Raw genomic sequence first — 12,699 nt, 5'->3', positions numbered from 1 at the left:
TTTCAAGCCCGTCGATACATCTCAGGCAACGGATTAGCCCTGATCACAGTTTCCCTTCTTCGCTTCTTATATTCTTGCTCTTCAGCAATGGTTTTGATCACGAGAGCTCTACGCTTCTCCTTGTCTTTGATTTCTAAGCGATCTTTGACTCCCCGATCAAACATCTCACGCTGCATTGCTCGAGCTCGGGAAGCTTTTCCTGGAGTCCGGCCTACGATTGGGACAGTCCTCTTCATCGGAGCCACCTTCAGCCCATCGAACAGTGACCTCTTCTTTTCCAAATCACTCGCTCGCTCAGAGTCTCGTATGCGGACAGGTTGACCAGCGGCGCTGGATCCTTTGCCTGGCGGCGGTAGCTTAGCAAGAGCGGCACAAGCAAATGCCGACATGGTATGTCGAGGCGCGCGAGAGCCATTGGTGCTTGAATCATTCAAGATGGAAATCTTTGAGGGGATCGTTCGACTCGGTTTCAATGCAAAATATGGAGCGTTGGATGGTCGGACCGGCGGAAGCTCGTCGTCGTCAAAGGTCGGAGGTTGTAGGTCAATGAAATCTCGTCGAGGCGCCCGGGATAGTGGGACACGAGGAACGCGAACTCGGACAGGAGCATCACTGGAAAATTTAGCGGGATCGTCGGGGACCACTCACTCGTTCAGAATCTCATGTGACATTGACGGTTCCCTCTCGCTATGCACCTCAACAGGTTGGTACGGTTCTGGGCAAGGCAGCCGATCCGTAAAGTCGTCGGTGTCCTGTTCCTGAATGATATCCACAGTCTCGAAGGATATCGGATAGCGTGCATTCTCCAGTGAGACATCCGATTTTTGCCCCCTTCCGATCTCAATCGACTCGTCTCGCATATCCACTGTACTCTTCTCCCGCGGCATACCCGATAAGAATCCGGTGAAGAAATTGACTAGCTGCTCTGACCTCGACATCCGCTTCTCGGCCTTGAAATCGATGCCATCGCTATCTGCCGATCCGCTCGTATCGGCCAGGATGGGGAACGGGACGGGTTCGGGGCTGTCAAAGGTCTGCTCAGCCGTTCTCATAGGGAGAACCTCAGATCTGACAGCGTCGTGATCTGCTCGAGATCCACGTCTTGAAGTGGAGTGGTTCAAATCGAGCGGAATGGTGGTTGAAGCCGGGATTCGGATTGATGGTTCTTCATCCTCTGCTTCCATCTCGACAATAAGTCTCTTCGGTGGCCCAAATCGAGCCAGAGATCTGCGTTTGTGCGGCACACTGCCGGGTGCTTCTTCCCCCTGTGTCGTAGGCACGTTCCCGGCGCTGACGTGACGTGCTTTGGTCATTAGTGGGTGAGCCCTCCAAGCCATCTTGACCTCCATTATACTCTTCTCGTCGCCTGTCCATGATTCTCCCTGACTCGGTCCAAGCGAGGAGTTGGAGCTAGAGCTAGGTATGTCTTCCGATATGAGAGAATGAGCAGATGCCGATCGGATGATGGAAGAGGAACTGCCGGACGGACCCTCGGATAGGCGTCGAGAAGGTTGTTCCACCTTAAATGAAGCTACTGAAGAGCTGCGCCGGCGGGACGTTGAGAGGCGTCGTCGAAAGTAGTCGTCCCTTACTGGTGTCGGAGGCGACATCGGTCTTCTATCTGTAGATGTCGTCAGCAGATCATAATAGACGCTTGTGGATGGCGGTACATACTGATAAACACCGAGGGAGCTTCATCCATAAAACTGGACTCGTACTCAACATTCGCCGCCGTCATCGTCTTGTCCGCCTCTCCCGTGCCTGTGAGTACTTTATCTTCCAGCAATGTGCCATCTAATCCCAGTTCATCCTCTTCCTCAAGGATAAAACTCTCTCTCAACAATGTCTTCCCGGGATAATGAAGATCCCAGGATCCGGGATGAGACCTTCTCCCAATTTCTATCGAGTCCTCAGTCAAGTCGTCCAAACCTTCGTATATTGGGGTCTGACCGAATAATAGCGACATTTCTGCCGCTCCAGACGGCATCAAGGGCGTAGGTGGTGGGTCCATCGTGCGCAGAGTGTATACAAGGGTGAGAATGTTTTGAATCGACATTCGCTCAACATTGAAATCAATCGCGTCCTTTTAACTTGATCAAGCCATCCCGAACGGAATCAGATTTTTCTATGCATTATTATAGCGAAGATCCGCCTAGCCGTTGGCCACTGCCCCATCGATGTCTCATGGCCTCGACCACATTCTCATTGTCTCTTGCCGTAGTATTCGACGTGGATGCAGCTTGGGAACCTAGTCTTGTTCCGGCACCTGAGCCCAAGCGAGTCGCACCGTATGTCGTAGTGGATGCCCTTGTTCGAGACCTGAACAAGGCTTGGAATCGTAGTGGCATCGCGAGAGGATTAGGGCGCCTCACAGACGTTGGAGCATGGTCAGGGAGATAGGTCGAACAAAACCACCTGAAAAGTGAATCAGCAATTCAACCCAAATCCCTCAACAATAAGACAGACCAGGCGTGACCGGCGATGATGCCCATGAGTCCATTCAGAGCCTTATGGGGACCACCTGTGACGGTATCCAGTACCAGCAGCGACGGCGGATACACTGAGACATGAGCATTGCTTCATGATAGCCCCTTACAGCTCGTTGGGATGGTGATCAGACCAAAGATGGACACTTTTGTTGTGGCATGAGATCTACACCAAAGATACGTCTGAGCGTACAGCATTGGACGGAAGAGGAATGGGTGGGAGAGTAGGATGTTGAGAAGCTGTGTCATCAGCGCGGGGCACAGAGACCAACCCACGAGAATCATGCATCCAATGACGAGATGCATCCATGTGTAATATGCGGTATTGTTATTACTGGGGTCGTCAATGTCGTCCTGCTCTCTTACTCACTAGATATCCTTTTCCAGTGTCGACGAGTTTCGATAGAGCAGAAACACATCGTAGATTAGCGGGAATCCTCCTCCTGAAGCTGATGTCAGAGGTGACTCTGCTGTTGAGCTCGCGACTGACCGCCAAAGAAGAATGCAGTGAATGGTCTCCAGACCTATAAAGAATCAGAGTCTCACCACCGACGTTCAGCTCACCTCATAAAATTTGCGGACTCTATACCAGCTCAGAGCGACCTATCGATTTCAGCAACTCATGGCTCGACCTTTGACCCACCAAGCCGGGAGAAATCGCCTGTAGAAGACATGGTCTAATAGACGGGCATCAGCTATTGTTGCCCATCAAAGGCGACTCACGCCGTGATGAGAGCTGTACATATCAGTAGAGTCCTTGTGACTGGTGGGATAGAATCGTATAGGCCAGCAAAGTCTGCCATGCTCAATGCAGTCTATCTCTTGCGAGATCTCCGTGCACAAAAGACGGACGAGTGAGTAGTGGTATGGAGTCGAATGCTATAACATGAAGACGCCGGAATTGATGGAATTCTTGACCGCGGTCTCAGGTTCCACGTACCGCGTAATATTGAACCTTGCATTCAACGACTTCTCAGCGGTGCCGACATGGCAGAAGCGACGTCCATCACTCGGCACCATGGAGAATGCCCACTCTGGTTTCAATGCGAGGGCGCAAAAACGCTGCGAGAGCCCCATGGAGGATGGACAACAGCACCAGAACCGATACGAGAATTCAGCTTGATATTCGTAGTGGACAAGGTCAACCGACGAGTGAGTGAGGCACGCATACGGGCATCGGATTTTCTCATGAGTTAGGTCCTTCTAGGCAAGAAGAGAAGAGGCGTAGGTGTGGGCTTGTGAGTTTAGCATCAAACATCTAGACAGTGCACCAACTGAGCTCCATTGGGCTCAGGTATAATGGATTTGGAGGCAAACCCGAAGCTGGGGAAACTATACTTGAATGTGCAAAGAGGGAATTGAGGGTGCGTTCATTCTTCAATGGCCCGCTCAACGAAGTATCAGCCGAGCTGACGCTAGGGCTCAGGAAGAATCATGCCTCGTACCGTCAGATGCCGCCTTCTCTCGAGTCGGACATTTTGTCTTTGGGCGTCCGAAGCACGGCAACAGAGAGATCTTTCGAATAGTCATTTTCGGATGTACATCATGGACAGGAGAGCCAGAAGAGTGAGCCGTAGGCTAGTTGCTCGAAGTTGACTTCGCAGGACGGATGAGATGACTGCGGAGTGGTTTGACATTCCCTCTGAACCGCCTCAAGCTACCGAAGAAGGCTATGACCAGCATTCGAACGGATACCCGCTGAGCAACATGGTGTGCATGATAGGAGTGTATCAGCTGAAAGTATGATAGTGGCCTGAGGAGACACTGTTCCATTTCGAGGTCTTACAGCATATACTTCAGACCCACAGTCAAGCGGTGAGCAGTTCCAGCATGTACGCCGCGTGCCTGAATATCTCATCCCTTAGAGCTCTTCGAGTCCCAAGGAACTCGTCGGTCAACTCGAGTATGACTACATCGACCCGGCAACTGAGCAGGCGTGGACGTTGATCAAACCGCATCACGCTAACGATCCCACATTACCTGAGGGCAAGCAAGAGGCATTGATCGGTTGGTGCTTTGGATGGCGAGACAGGTCACGATCATAGGTTAGTCTCACCACATATTCATTGGATGCATGTTGTAAGAACCAAATTCTACAGCTTTCAGAGGGTCTCGTCGAATCTTTTGAAAACAGGAAAATGTCGATGCCAATCAGGCGTACAAGCTGGGCGAGGATCAGCCATTCGCCTGGAAGTACACCATTCGCCACTCACTCGTCGTCGTCTGCCTCGTTCTGGAAGGTCGCGCCTCCGTTGTCGGCCTGTCCAGCTTCGGGGAACTGAAAGAGGAGTCAATACTCCGCTCGACGCACAGAACAAGGTCACTCACCTTGAAGGCGTTGCCGAAGCTTCTCGATTGCTGCAAAGTCGTGCTGAACATTTCGTACCTCCGAATATCGGCATCTGAGACTGATCGCCGGGCGAACCGCATAGCCTCCTCAAAGTGCTCGCTGTATAATCGTCAGCAATGTCTTGTCAAGCTAGCGAATGTACATACACTGAGATGGCTGGAACCTCGTCCTCCTCATTCTCTTCGTCCATGAGATCGACGTCACCAGCATCTCCTTCTGCCTCTTGTTTCTCTTTGCGCTCGCGGTCTTTGCGCATGTCGGCCTCAATACTGGCTCGAATGGCCAACTTGGCAGCACGTTGACAAATCTCTGTAAGATCGGCACCTGAGAATCCAGCGGTGGCTTTGGCGAGGTATTGGAGATCGACACCTTCGGCAATGGGGGATTTTCGCAACGTAGCCTTGAGGATAGACAGTCGAGAGGCCTCATCGGGCAAAGGGATGTAGATCAGTTGATCCAGACGCCCGGGTCGCAAGAGAGCGGAGTCAATCTGGTCAGGTCGGTTGGTGGCTCCAATGATAAAGACATTCTTCTTGGCGTTCATACCGTCCATTTCCGTCAGGATCTGGTTGAGGACTCGGTCACTGGCACCACCCGCATCACCTCCGCCACCACCTCCTCGAGACTTGGCAATGGAGTCCAGCTCATCAAAGAACATGACGCAAGGAGCAGCAGCACGGGCTTTGTCAAAGACATCCCTGACATTGGCTTCGGATTCTCCAAACCACATGGTGAGGAGCTCTGGACCCTTGATCGAGATGAAGTTTGCCTGACATTCGTTGGCGATGCTGGAGATGTCAGCAATTCGCCTCATCATCAGACTTACGCCTTGGCAAGCATGGTTTTACCGGTACCAGGAGGTCCATAGAACAAGACACCCTTGGAGGGGGACATGCCGTATTTGAGGAACTTTTCGGGGTGTTCGACGGGATATTGGACAGTCTCTTGAAGTTCGAGTTTGACCTTTTCGAGACCACCAATATCGTCCCACTTGGTAGTGGGGATCTCGACGACAGTTTCTCGGAGAGCAGAGGGATTGTTGGTGCCAAGGGCGAATCTGAAGTTCTCCATGGTAACACCGAGCGAGTCAAGGACTTCAGCATCAATGGTCTCTTCATCGAGATCGATGAGGTCCATCTTTTCTCGAATCTGCTGCATGGCAGCTTCGGAACAGAGAGAAGCCATGTCAGCGCCGACATATCCGTGCGTGTCAGCGGCAATCTGCTCCAAGTCGACATCGTCCGCAAGCTTCATGTTCTTGGTGTGGATCCGGAGAATTTCCAGTCGTCCAGTAGGGTCGGGAATACCAATGTCGACCTCTCGATCGAAACGTCCAAATCGTCGGAGAGCGGGGTCGATCGAGTTAGGTCGATTGGTAGCGGCCATGACGACGACATTGGATCGAGATTTGAGACCATCCATCAATGTCAAAAGCTGTGAGACAACACGTCGCTCAACTTCTCCGTTCGTCTTTTCTCTCTTGGGTGCAATGGAGTCGATCTCGTCGATGAAGATGATCGCTGGACTGTTCTTCTCCGCTTCCTCGAAAGCCTTTCGCAGGTTAGATTCCGATTCTCCAGCCATCTTCGACATGATCTCAGGGCCATTGATAAGGAAGAAGAATGCTCCGGTCTCGTTGGCAACGGCTCGAGCCATCAATGTTTTACCAGTACCGGGGGGTCCAAACATGAGGATACCACGGGGAGGTTTGATACCGATCGCCTTGAAAAGCTGGGGATGACGGAGAGGAAGTTCGACGAGTTCTCGAATCTGGACCGATTAGAACGTTCCTCTCGCCATGCTCACCTTTGCCAATTGCTTCCGGCATCCTCCAAGGTCATCGTAACCGACCGCGTTGAGATCAGCCTCCTCGGCTTCTCTGTCGATGGGATCTCCTTCAGTGTGAATGACGGTATCGGATGCGACAATCTAGCTGTGAGCGAAGTTCGCGGAAGGAATGACTCACGCAGTAGGGGGATGGATCAACTTCGACGACCTATTGGTAAGCTTCAGAGTCATTCAGCTGACTAACCTTAAAGTCAACTGTCCTCATTCCTCCTCGAACCTGGAACACATCTCCTTTTCGTACCGGTCGGTACGCCTCGAGGAAGTAGGGTTTCAGGTAGACATCGAAGAGGTTTCCAGACAGCCCCTCGATCGAGTCGGCAAATGGTAGGACATGGATTCTTACTGTCAGCTACCGTCTGGAATTGCTTCCTCACCTCTTTCCGTACTTGATGTCGTTGGCTGGGGAAACGTGTGCGAGGTCACCAAGCTTGATGGCACAGTTGCCTCTTGCCACTGCATGATTGTTAGACGCCTGGGGTTGATGAATGTCCACCATGACCTACCTTTGTTCAGCGCAATCTTTCCCTCCTCGATATCATCTTGACTGAGACAAATGAGGACTGTATCTCTCCTTCGCTTTCCTCGAACTAGGTAGTGTCAGTGGAAACCAAGAGAAAACCAAGAGAGACGGTCTCCAACGCACCGATCACAGTATCTCCCCTTCAAAGTAATTAGCTACAACTGTCTCTCTCGATTGGTCCGACCAGCTCACCGGAACAGTCCCAATGCCTCCATCGTGTTGGGATGCAGAATGGCCACACTGTTGTCATCTGAAGGGGATTCATCGACCATTAACCGATTGGGCCTGAGGGGACATGAGTCAGCAGTCCGATCTTGATAGACTTGGACGCGGAGCATGTGCGTTCTCTGCTCAACTCACGATCGTTTCTGTCGCAGAATAGCGGTAGCGGTAGCATCCTCTTCCTTGAACTGGAGAGACGCTTGATCAGCATGCCGCCCATATTGTTGGGTGACGCTTATACACCACCACTTACCTTAGATGGATCGTCAGCCATGGCGCAGAGAGGTCTGAGAACAGTAGTGAAGTATATAGAATGTAACTAGAGATGCTTCAGAGCTATTCTAGCTGTCTATATTGTCCTCTGCTTCCTGTAGATAGAACGAGAGGGGTATAGAAGGATACAGAGGATGGCCAAGCTGCAGATGTCAAGGTGATCGATGATACGTGACGTGCCCCTTGCCACACACTAAAGGGGTGCTCAAATAAGTAGGGATCATCTAGCAGCTTCTTTTCGGTCATCGGGCACGCACCCAAGCACTCGTGGCACTTGCAAAGACTGGTGGATACATATGCACGACATGACATTGAGCAGCGGCAAAGAGGCATTACTTTGCAGCTTCCTCCTTCACCATCCCTTCGCCCATATCGTCTTTCATGCCGGTCTTCTTCTCTTCGTCTTCACTTAATAATCTAGCAGGATTACCACCTTCCGCAGAGGCGACGTCCTGGAATCTGACATGGATGGAATGCACTGAAGAACCGGGTCCAACTGCAAAGTCGAGCTGAGATCGAGGCAATGTGAGCGTGTGGATACTGAGACCTGCTCCAGATGTAGTTGGCTCAGGTAAATGAAACGCCGGGATGAGCCATGACCATCCAAGAGGGAGTGATCCCAGGTGATATTTGAGGCGAACTTCTCGATTCCGATCCAGGATGAGATCTTGAGAAGCTTCCGAGACTTGAGGGACAAGGTGATGGACATTTAGGCCCTGTATATCAGTGCCTACTCTGCTACCTTGTACTACCTCTGAAATCCCAGGCATGGCATCTCTGATCTCTTCTGAAAGATCCCCGGGTACCATCTTGCCACAACTTCTGAACATCTTGTGCGTGTCGTACCGTCCATCACCGCCGACACCTCCCCAAGTGATCTCAGACCGTACGCCCTGACCAGAGCCTCCACGGTGATTCAGCTCATCGACATAGGCATCATCGTATCGAGCTACTGAAGCCCAGGCTTTGCCATTCCCCTCGTCTGAGTTGATCAGCGTGCAGCCTGAGTGTCTATCTCACCTGAGCCGACGATGAGTGACGCAAGTGGTTTCTGCCAGCCGCTTGCAGGGTGAAGAAGGATCGTTATAGATACGAGCTTGACTCGACTCGGTTCACTTGAGAGATAGCTAGGGGGAACATGCTTCTGAAATAAGAGATTGACGTAGCGACACCACCTCCTCTCTGAGGCATCAGCTTGAACATGCGATTGGCTGCTTACGACTTGGGATGGACACACCCCGGCCTGTACTAGACGGCTTCATCCGTCGACTGCTGTGCATTTTGAACACATCATCCACTTTGCCATCCTCCCTGTCCTCCTGCCCTTTATCGCCCGGACGGCCCTCATCCCCTACGTCAATGGGATTGACAGGATGAGTCGTTACAGCGATACGGATCGAGGGCGGGGGAGAAGGCCCAGAGATTGTCGTCATAGAGGAAGTAGTTGATCGTGCCACGGAGCCGATTGGTGTGTCCACATGGATGATCTCTGATCTCGTAGGCGTTGGTGCCCTTTCTCCACTTGCAGATGCGGCAGAGGAATCCACTTGGATGGGAGCCACATGCTGTCCTCCTCCTATGATGACCCACCCCTCTCCTTCGTGGTCCATCTCAGCCGTTTGTGACTCCGCCTCAGGACCCGAGACATGCTCGTACTCTTCCGATAGAGAGGTCCTCGCGGCGGAACCGGCATCTGAGTGGTCTTCGCTCTTCCTCTGTTCCAAACGCTTCTTGAGTTCCTTGTGACCGTACGAGCGGTCGAGCTGGGGAGGAGGAGGAAGTTGAGGAAGTGATAAGAGATAAGAGCACAGCAGGGTTCCGGACCGGCCCTGGCAAGTCAGTGCGACTGCCCGCTGCAACGCTCGCCCACCTTGCCAGCTTTACAGTGAATGATGGCTATTCTCTCCGGGTCTCCCTGCAGCCATGCTGTCATCTCCCTGACTGCGAGAGGTAGCAGAGGTAATGGAGGAGGGTGATGATCAGGGAACGGATATCTCGATACCCGATTGTGCATGCTCTCGGGCGAGTAGGCTTTCTCGTATAGCGGGCATCTGTATATCAGTGCGTGTAAAGGAGTGCACACCAACAGATTCCAGATCCACCATTTATCACCATGTCGCGAGTTGATGAATTTCAACACGTCTCGTCGACGATTGCGATATAAGGCAGAGACACCCGCTGCCGGGTAGCCCATAATAATGATTCTATCCGTGACTGACTTTGAGTCATGGCGTTGGCTTCCTATTGCTCACCATATACCAGGTCTAGATCGACTTGAGCCGCTTTGTCGACGAACCGCGCCTTCTTGCCAGATACTATCTTCCGGATGTAGTCCAGTGACATGCTGTCGTTGCCTGTATGGTGATGCTCACTGTCAACCAATCATTCAAAGTCGCCCAGACAAGCGGACTGACGCTGGATTCCACGGACATGAATTACGTCACGACCTCACGTGGCATCAACTCGGGGCCGCCTACACACCGTAGTACTCATAGCATGCCCAGAGCGACAAGCGCCTCCCAGCATAATCACACTAGTGATACATATACTACACATGATCCTATTCCCTGTTCTTGTAATATATGGCTCCAGCAACAACAGCCACGACCAAAACGCTGAACATTCCAAGCTGAGTCCCAAGAATAAGTTATAATCTCAGGCATAGAAATCCTACTCACGGGTATCACATCGCCACCGCCTTGCTTCTCTTTAGTGTTGCGTTCCACATAATCCGCCGAATTACCCTCGTCCTCCTCTTTCAATGTGTCTGCGCTGTCCTTTCCACTCTCACTACTTGATTTTCCGCCACTCCCTGAACGTTTCTTGAACGTCTCTCCGCTCATTGTCCGGGACAACAAGCTACCTCCGATTTTGCCACGTCCAAGCTTGCCATTGAGTCTGCCACTGCCAGGAGTCAGGATCGGCGCATTCGCATCCAGAGGTGAAAGTTCCGCGCGGGGAGTCGTCGATCCGGGCGGTCCATCTTCAAGTCCAGCAACTCCTTTCAGGGCAGATACGGCCAAGGCAGCTCGATTGCTTGGACGTCGACGACGAGGTTTGCGTGGTCCTGAACCTGAACTTCCTGATGATGCTGATCCTCGGGCACGCCGTGATTTTGGGGATATGGAGTTCGGACCTTGCCATTCCAGAGTGTCCAGTGTCAATAGCTCTCCTTCTTCGACATCGCGTCCTCCAGCGTCGTCTCCCGCCAGATCTTCATCCTCATCTCCTTCCTCCTCAAATCCATCCTCGCTGAGGCTCTCGTTCAACTCCCGCTCTTCTTCCTCTTCATGCGCCCGACGACTAGCTTCCTCCCATTCGCGGACCACGCCACGCAGACGCTCCCGCTCCGCGTTCCAGCTCTCGCGCTCCTTCCGCCATCCCTCCTCGAATTTGGCCCTCCATGTATCCCATCGTTGTTCAGACTTCAGGACTTCTTCCGCTATACGGCTTTGTATGCCATGCTCCAGCGAGCCCACACGATCGGTCAGTAGCTTGACAGCTGTAATGGCCTCGCTATGCTGAGTTTGAAGCGTTCGAGATAAGGCCACCGCTTCTGCGACCTCTGCAGATAGACTCTGCAGTCTGGATTCGAGCTCGACGTCGTGTGGCTTGTCCACTCCGTTGGCAACTTGTTCGAAGGAAGGTGTCTCATCATCCGAATGACCATTCTGGGGTTCCTCAGATGGTATTATACCTTTTGCCCTTCCACCAGGTTTGGGCCGGGCTCGCTGAGTGCCGTCTTCGTTCGCCATCAAAGTGATAGTGCTCCTGGCATCATCATCGTCGCTGGCTCCATCCTCGTCGTCCTCATCCACATCACCGGGAAAATTCCTCATGATTTGGCGACCCCGAGCATTGGCGAAGACCAGCTCCATCTCTTGTTTACCTTGCTCCATCTGTGACCTGAGTGAAGAGATCTCCGCCCTGAGACTTTCATGCTCTTGCAGCTTACTCTCCAGCTGACGTATTTTATCCAAATGGCTATCAAGGGAAGTGTGGGTCTCGGTGAGCTGATTTTGTAAGGAGATGAAGGCTGCTGCCTGTTGACCATGAGGACCTGCGAGTGCTGCCTGAGCCTCTGCAGCTGTCGATCGGAATTGGGGAGGAATGAACTGAGCCGCGGAACCGTTTTGCGATGGTGGCTAGAAGTTTAGCTCGGGATAAACGAGCATCTCACCAGTCCACCTCCTAAAGTGTCCTGTATGTCCGTCATGGCGGTAGTCAGATTTTGAAGAGCTGAGCCAGTCTCTTTACTTTTTGCGAGTTCGGTCTAAATGTCAGCTGCATGCCCGGATGGGAGAGGCAAACCTGTAGTTTGTGCAAGACGTGGTTGAAGCTGAGGGCATTGGGCTTGCCTCCGGCACTCATGACCGGTTGACCAGATTGCGCCAAAGGATTGCCTTGACTGGCCCCGTTGGCTCGTCTCGACCGGGAATCTTGACCTTGATAATTTTGTAATTCCCTGCGTGTCAGACATGTTCACAAGGTCCACTCACCTCGCGCTCAGATTCGCGTCCACCGCATTCAGCACACAATACACTTTGGCCGCGACCTTGTGATGAACGATCATTCTGTTGTCTTCAGAGACGATATCTATTCCGAATTCCTTGCAGGTCAGCAGCATGTAGGAGAGGAATGACATACCACAATGTCTTCCGACTTGAGCTCATGCGGGTGAGACTCGATGCCTTCTTGTGACAGCCTCTCGCCGTTGATGAACGTTCCATTGGACGATTTGACATCCTTGATGTAGATCTACAGGCAGGTATGTCAGGATCGGCACAGGTCATTGTCGCCGGGTGCGCACCTTGCCGCTGTGCTCCCATATTTCTGCGTGAGTCCTGGACAGGACCTTCGAGTCGAAACAAGCATTCCTCTCCCCGGGTACAGTCTTTGCATTGGTCTGTCGTCCGATTTTGATCTAGGGATACTGGTCAGTCTCGGATGAACATTGCCTGCTTGCCTTTTCACCCGGAGGTAAATGGATCATTTTCATC

The 12,699-nt window shown here is 52.2% G+C and overlaps 6 protein-coding genes across 6 annotated transcripts; 1 reads left to right on the top strand and 5 right to left on the bottom strand.

The window, feature by feature from the left end:
- Window positions 1-2: 2 nt before the first annotated feature.
- BD324DRAFT_682014 (hypothetical protein) lies at window positions 3-2,054 on the bottom strand (the record flags this gene model as incomplete). The annotated part of the gene is made up of 3 exons (XM_022019134.1): window positions 1,675-2,054; window positions 649-1,621; window positions 3-612 (listed from the first exon to the last, which is right to left on the bottom strand). The coding sequence occupies exons 1-3, from the start codon at window positions 2,009-2,011 to the stop codon at window positions 3-5; spliced, it is 1,920 nt and encodes a 639-aa protein (XP_021869984.1). The 5' UTR covers window positions 2,012-2,054.
- Window positions 2,055-2,112: 58 nt separating this feature from the next.
- Window positions 2,113-3,638, bottom strand: BD324DRAFT_506148 (Der1-like family-domain-containing protein). Its single transcript, XM_022012957.1, has 9 exons — window positions 3,210-3,638; window positions 3,130-3,163; window positions 3,051-3,089; window positions 2,977-3,010; window positions 2,857-2,929; window positions 2,763-2,820; window positions 2,597-2,726; window positions 2,467-2,560; window positions 2,113-2,415 (listed from the first exon to the last, which is right to left on the bottom strand). Exons 1-9 carry the CDS (start codon window positions 3,287-3,289, stop codon window positions 2,136-2,138), a joined length of 822 nt encoding a protein of 273 aa, XP_021869983.1. The 5' UTR covers window positions 3,290-3,638; the 3' UTR covers window positions 2,113-2,135.
- BD324DRAFT_651769 (hypothetical protein) lies at window positions 3,474-4,531 on the top strand (the record flags this gene model as incomplete). Its single annotated transcript, XM_022018391.1, has 7 exons — window positions 3,474-3,638; window positions 3,684-3,724; window positions 3,781-3,850; window positions 3,913-4,052; window positions 4,091-4,196; window positions 4,236-4,301; window positions 4,352-4,531. 7 exons carry the CDS (start codon window positions 3,474-3,476, stop codon window positions 4,529-4,531), a joined length of 768 nt encoding a protein of 255 aa, XP_021869982.1.
- An 18-nt stretch (window positions 4,532-4,549) lies between these two features.
- Window positions 4,550-7,842, bottom strand: BD324DRAFT_629258 (AAA ATPase). The gene is made up of 14 exons (XM_022016188.1): window positions 7,680-7,842; window positions 7,565-7,614; window positions 7,397-7,489; window positions 7,328-7,344; window positions 7,188-7,271; window positions 7,059-7,137; window positions 6,869-7,022; window positions 6,803-6,832; window positions 6,643-6,765; window positions 5,663-6,606; window positions 4,983-5,624; window positions 4,815-4,935; window positions 4,700-4,764; window positions 4,550-4,650 (listed from the first exon to the last, which is right to left on the bottom strand). The coding sequence occupies exons 1-14, from the start codon at window positions 7,698-7,700 to the stop codon at window positions 4,638-4,640; spliced, it is 2,436 nt and encodes an 811-aa protein (XP_021869981.1). The 5' UTR covers window positions 7,701-7,842; the 3' UTR covers window positions 4,550-4,637.
- A 128-nt stretch (window positions 7,843-7,970) lies between these two features.
- Window positions 7,971-10,094, bottom strand: BD324DRAFT_629254 (hypothetical protein). Its single transcript, XM_022016187.1, has 7 exons — window positions 9,952-10,094; window positions 9,787-9,913; window positions 9,570-9,750; window positions 8,919-9,528; window positions 8,720-8,881; window positions 8,452-8,681; window positions 7,971-8,415 (listed from the first exon to the last, which is right to left on the bottom strand). The coding sequence occupies exons 1-7, from the start codon at window positions 10,040-10,042 to the stop codon at window positions 8,032-8,034; spliced, it is 1,785 nt and encodes a 594-aa protein (XP_021869980.1). The 5' UTR covers window positions 10,043-10,094; the 3' UTR covers window positions 7,971-8,031.
- Window positions 10,095-10,177: 83 nt separating this feature from the next.
- Window positions 10,178-12,623, bottom strand: BD324DRAFT_629248 (hypothetical protein; the record flags this gene model as incomplete). Its single annotated transcript, XM_022016186.1, has 7 exons — window positions 10,178-10,328; window positions 10,378-11,844; window positions 11,880-11,972; window positions 12,011-12,164; window positions 12,199-12,308; window positions 12,347-12,457; window positions 12,510-12,623. Coding segments are annotated over 7 exons (2,118 nt in total), but the record flags the coding sequence as incomplete, so codon positions are not given.
- Between the last annotated feature and the right edge of the window lie 76 nt (window positions 12,624-12,699).

The sequence above is a fragment of the Kockovaella imperatae genome (genome assembly GCF_002102565.1).
Source record: "Kockovaella imperatae strain NRRL Y-17943 chromosome Unknown BD324scaffold_9, whole genome shotgun sequence".
In the NCBI taxonomy this organism is placed as follows: Eukaryota; Fungi; Basidiomycota; class Tremellomycetes; order Tremellales; family Cuniculitremaceae; genus Kockovaella; species Kockovaella imperatae.
The sequence above is the reverse complement of the archived record's forward strand: the minus strand, read 5'-3'. Positions and strand labels throughout refer to the sequence as shown.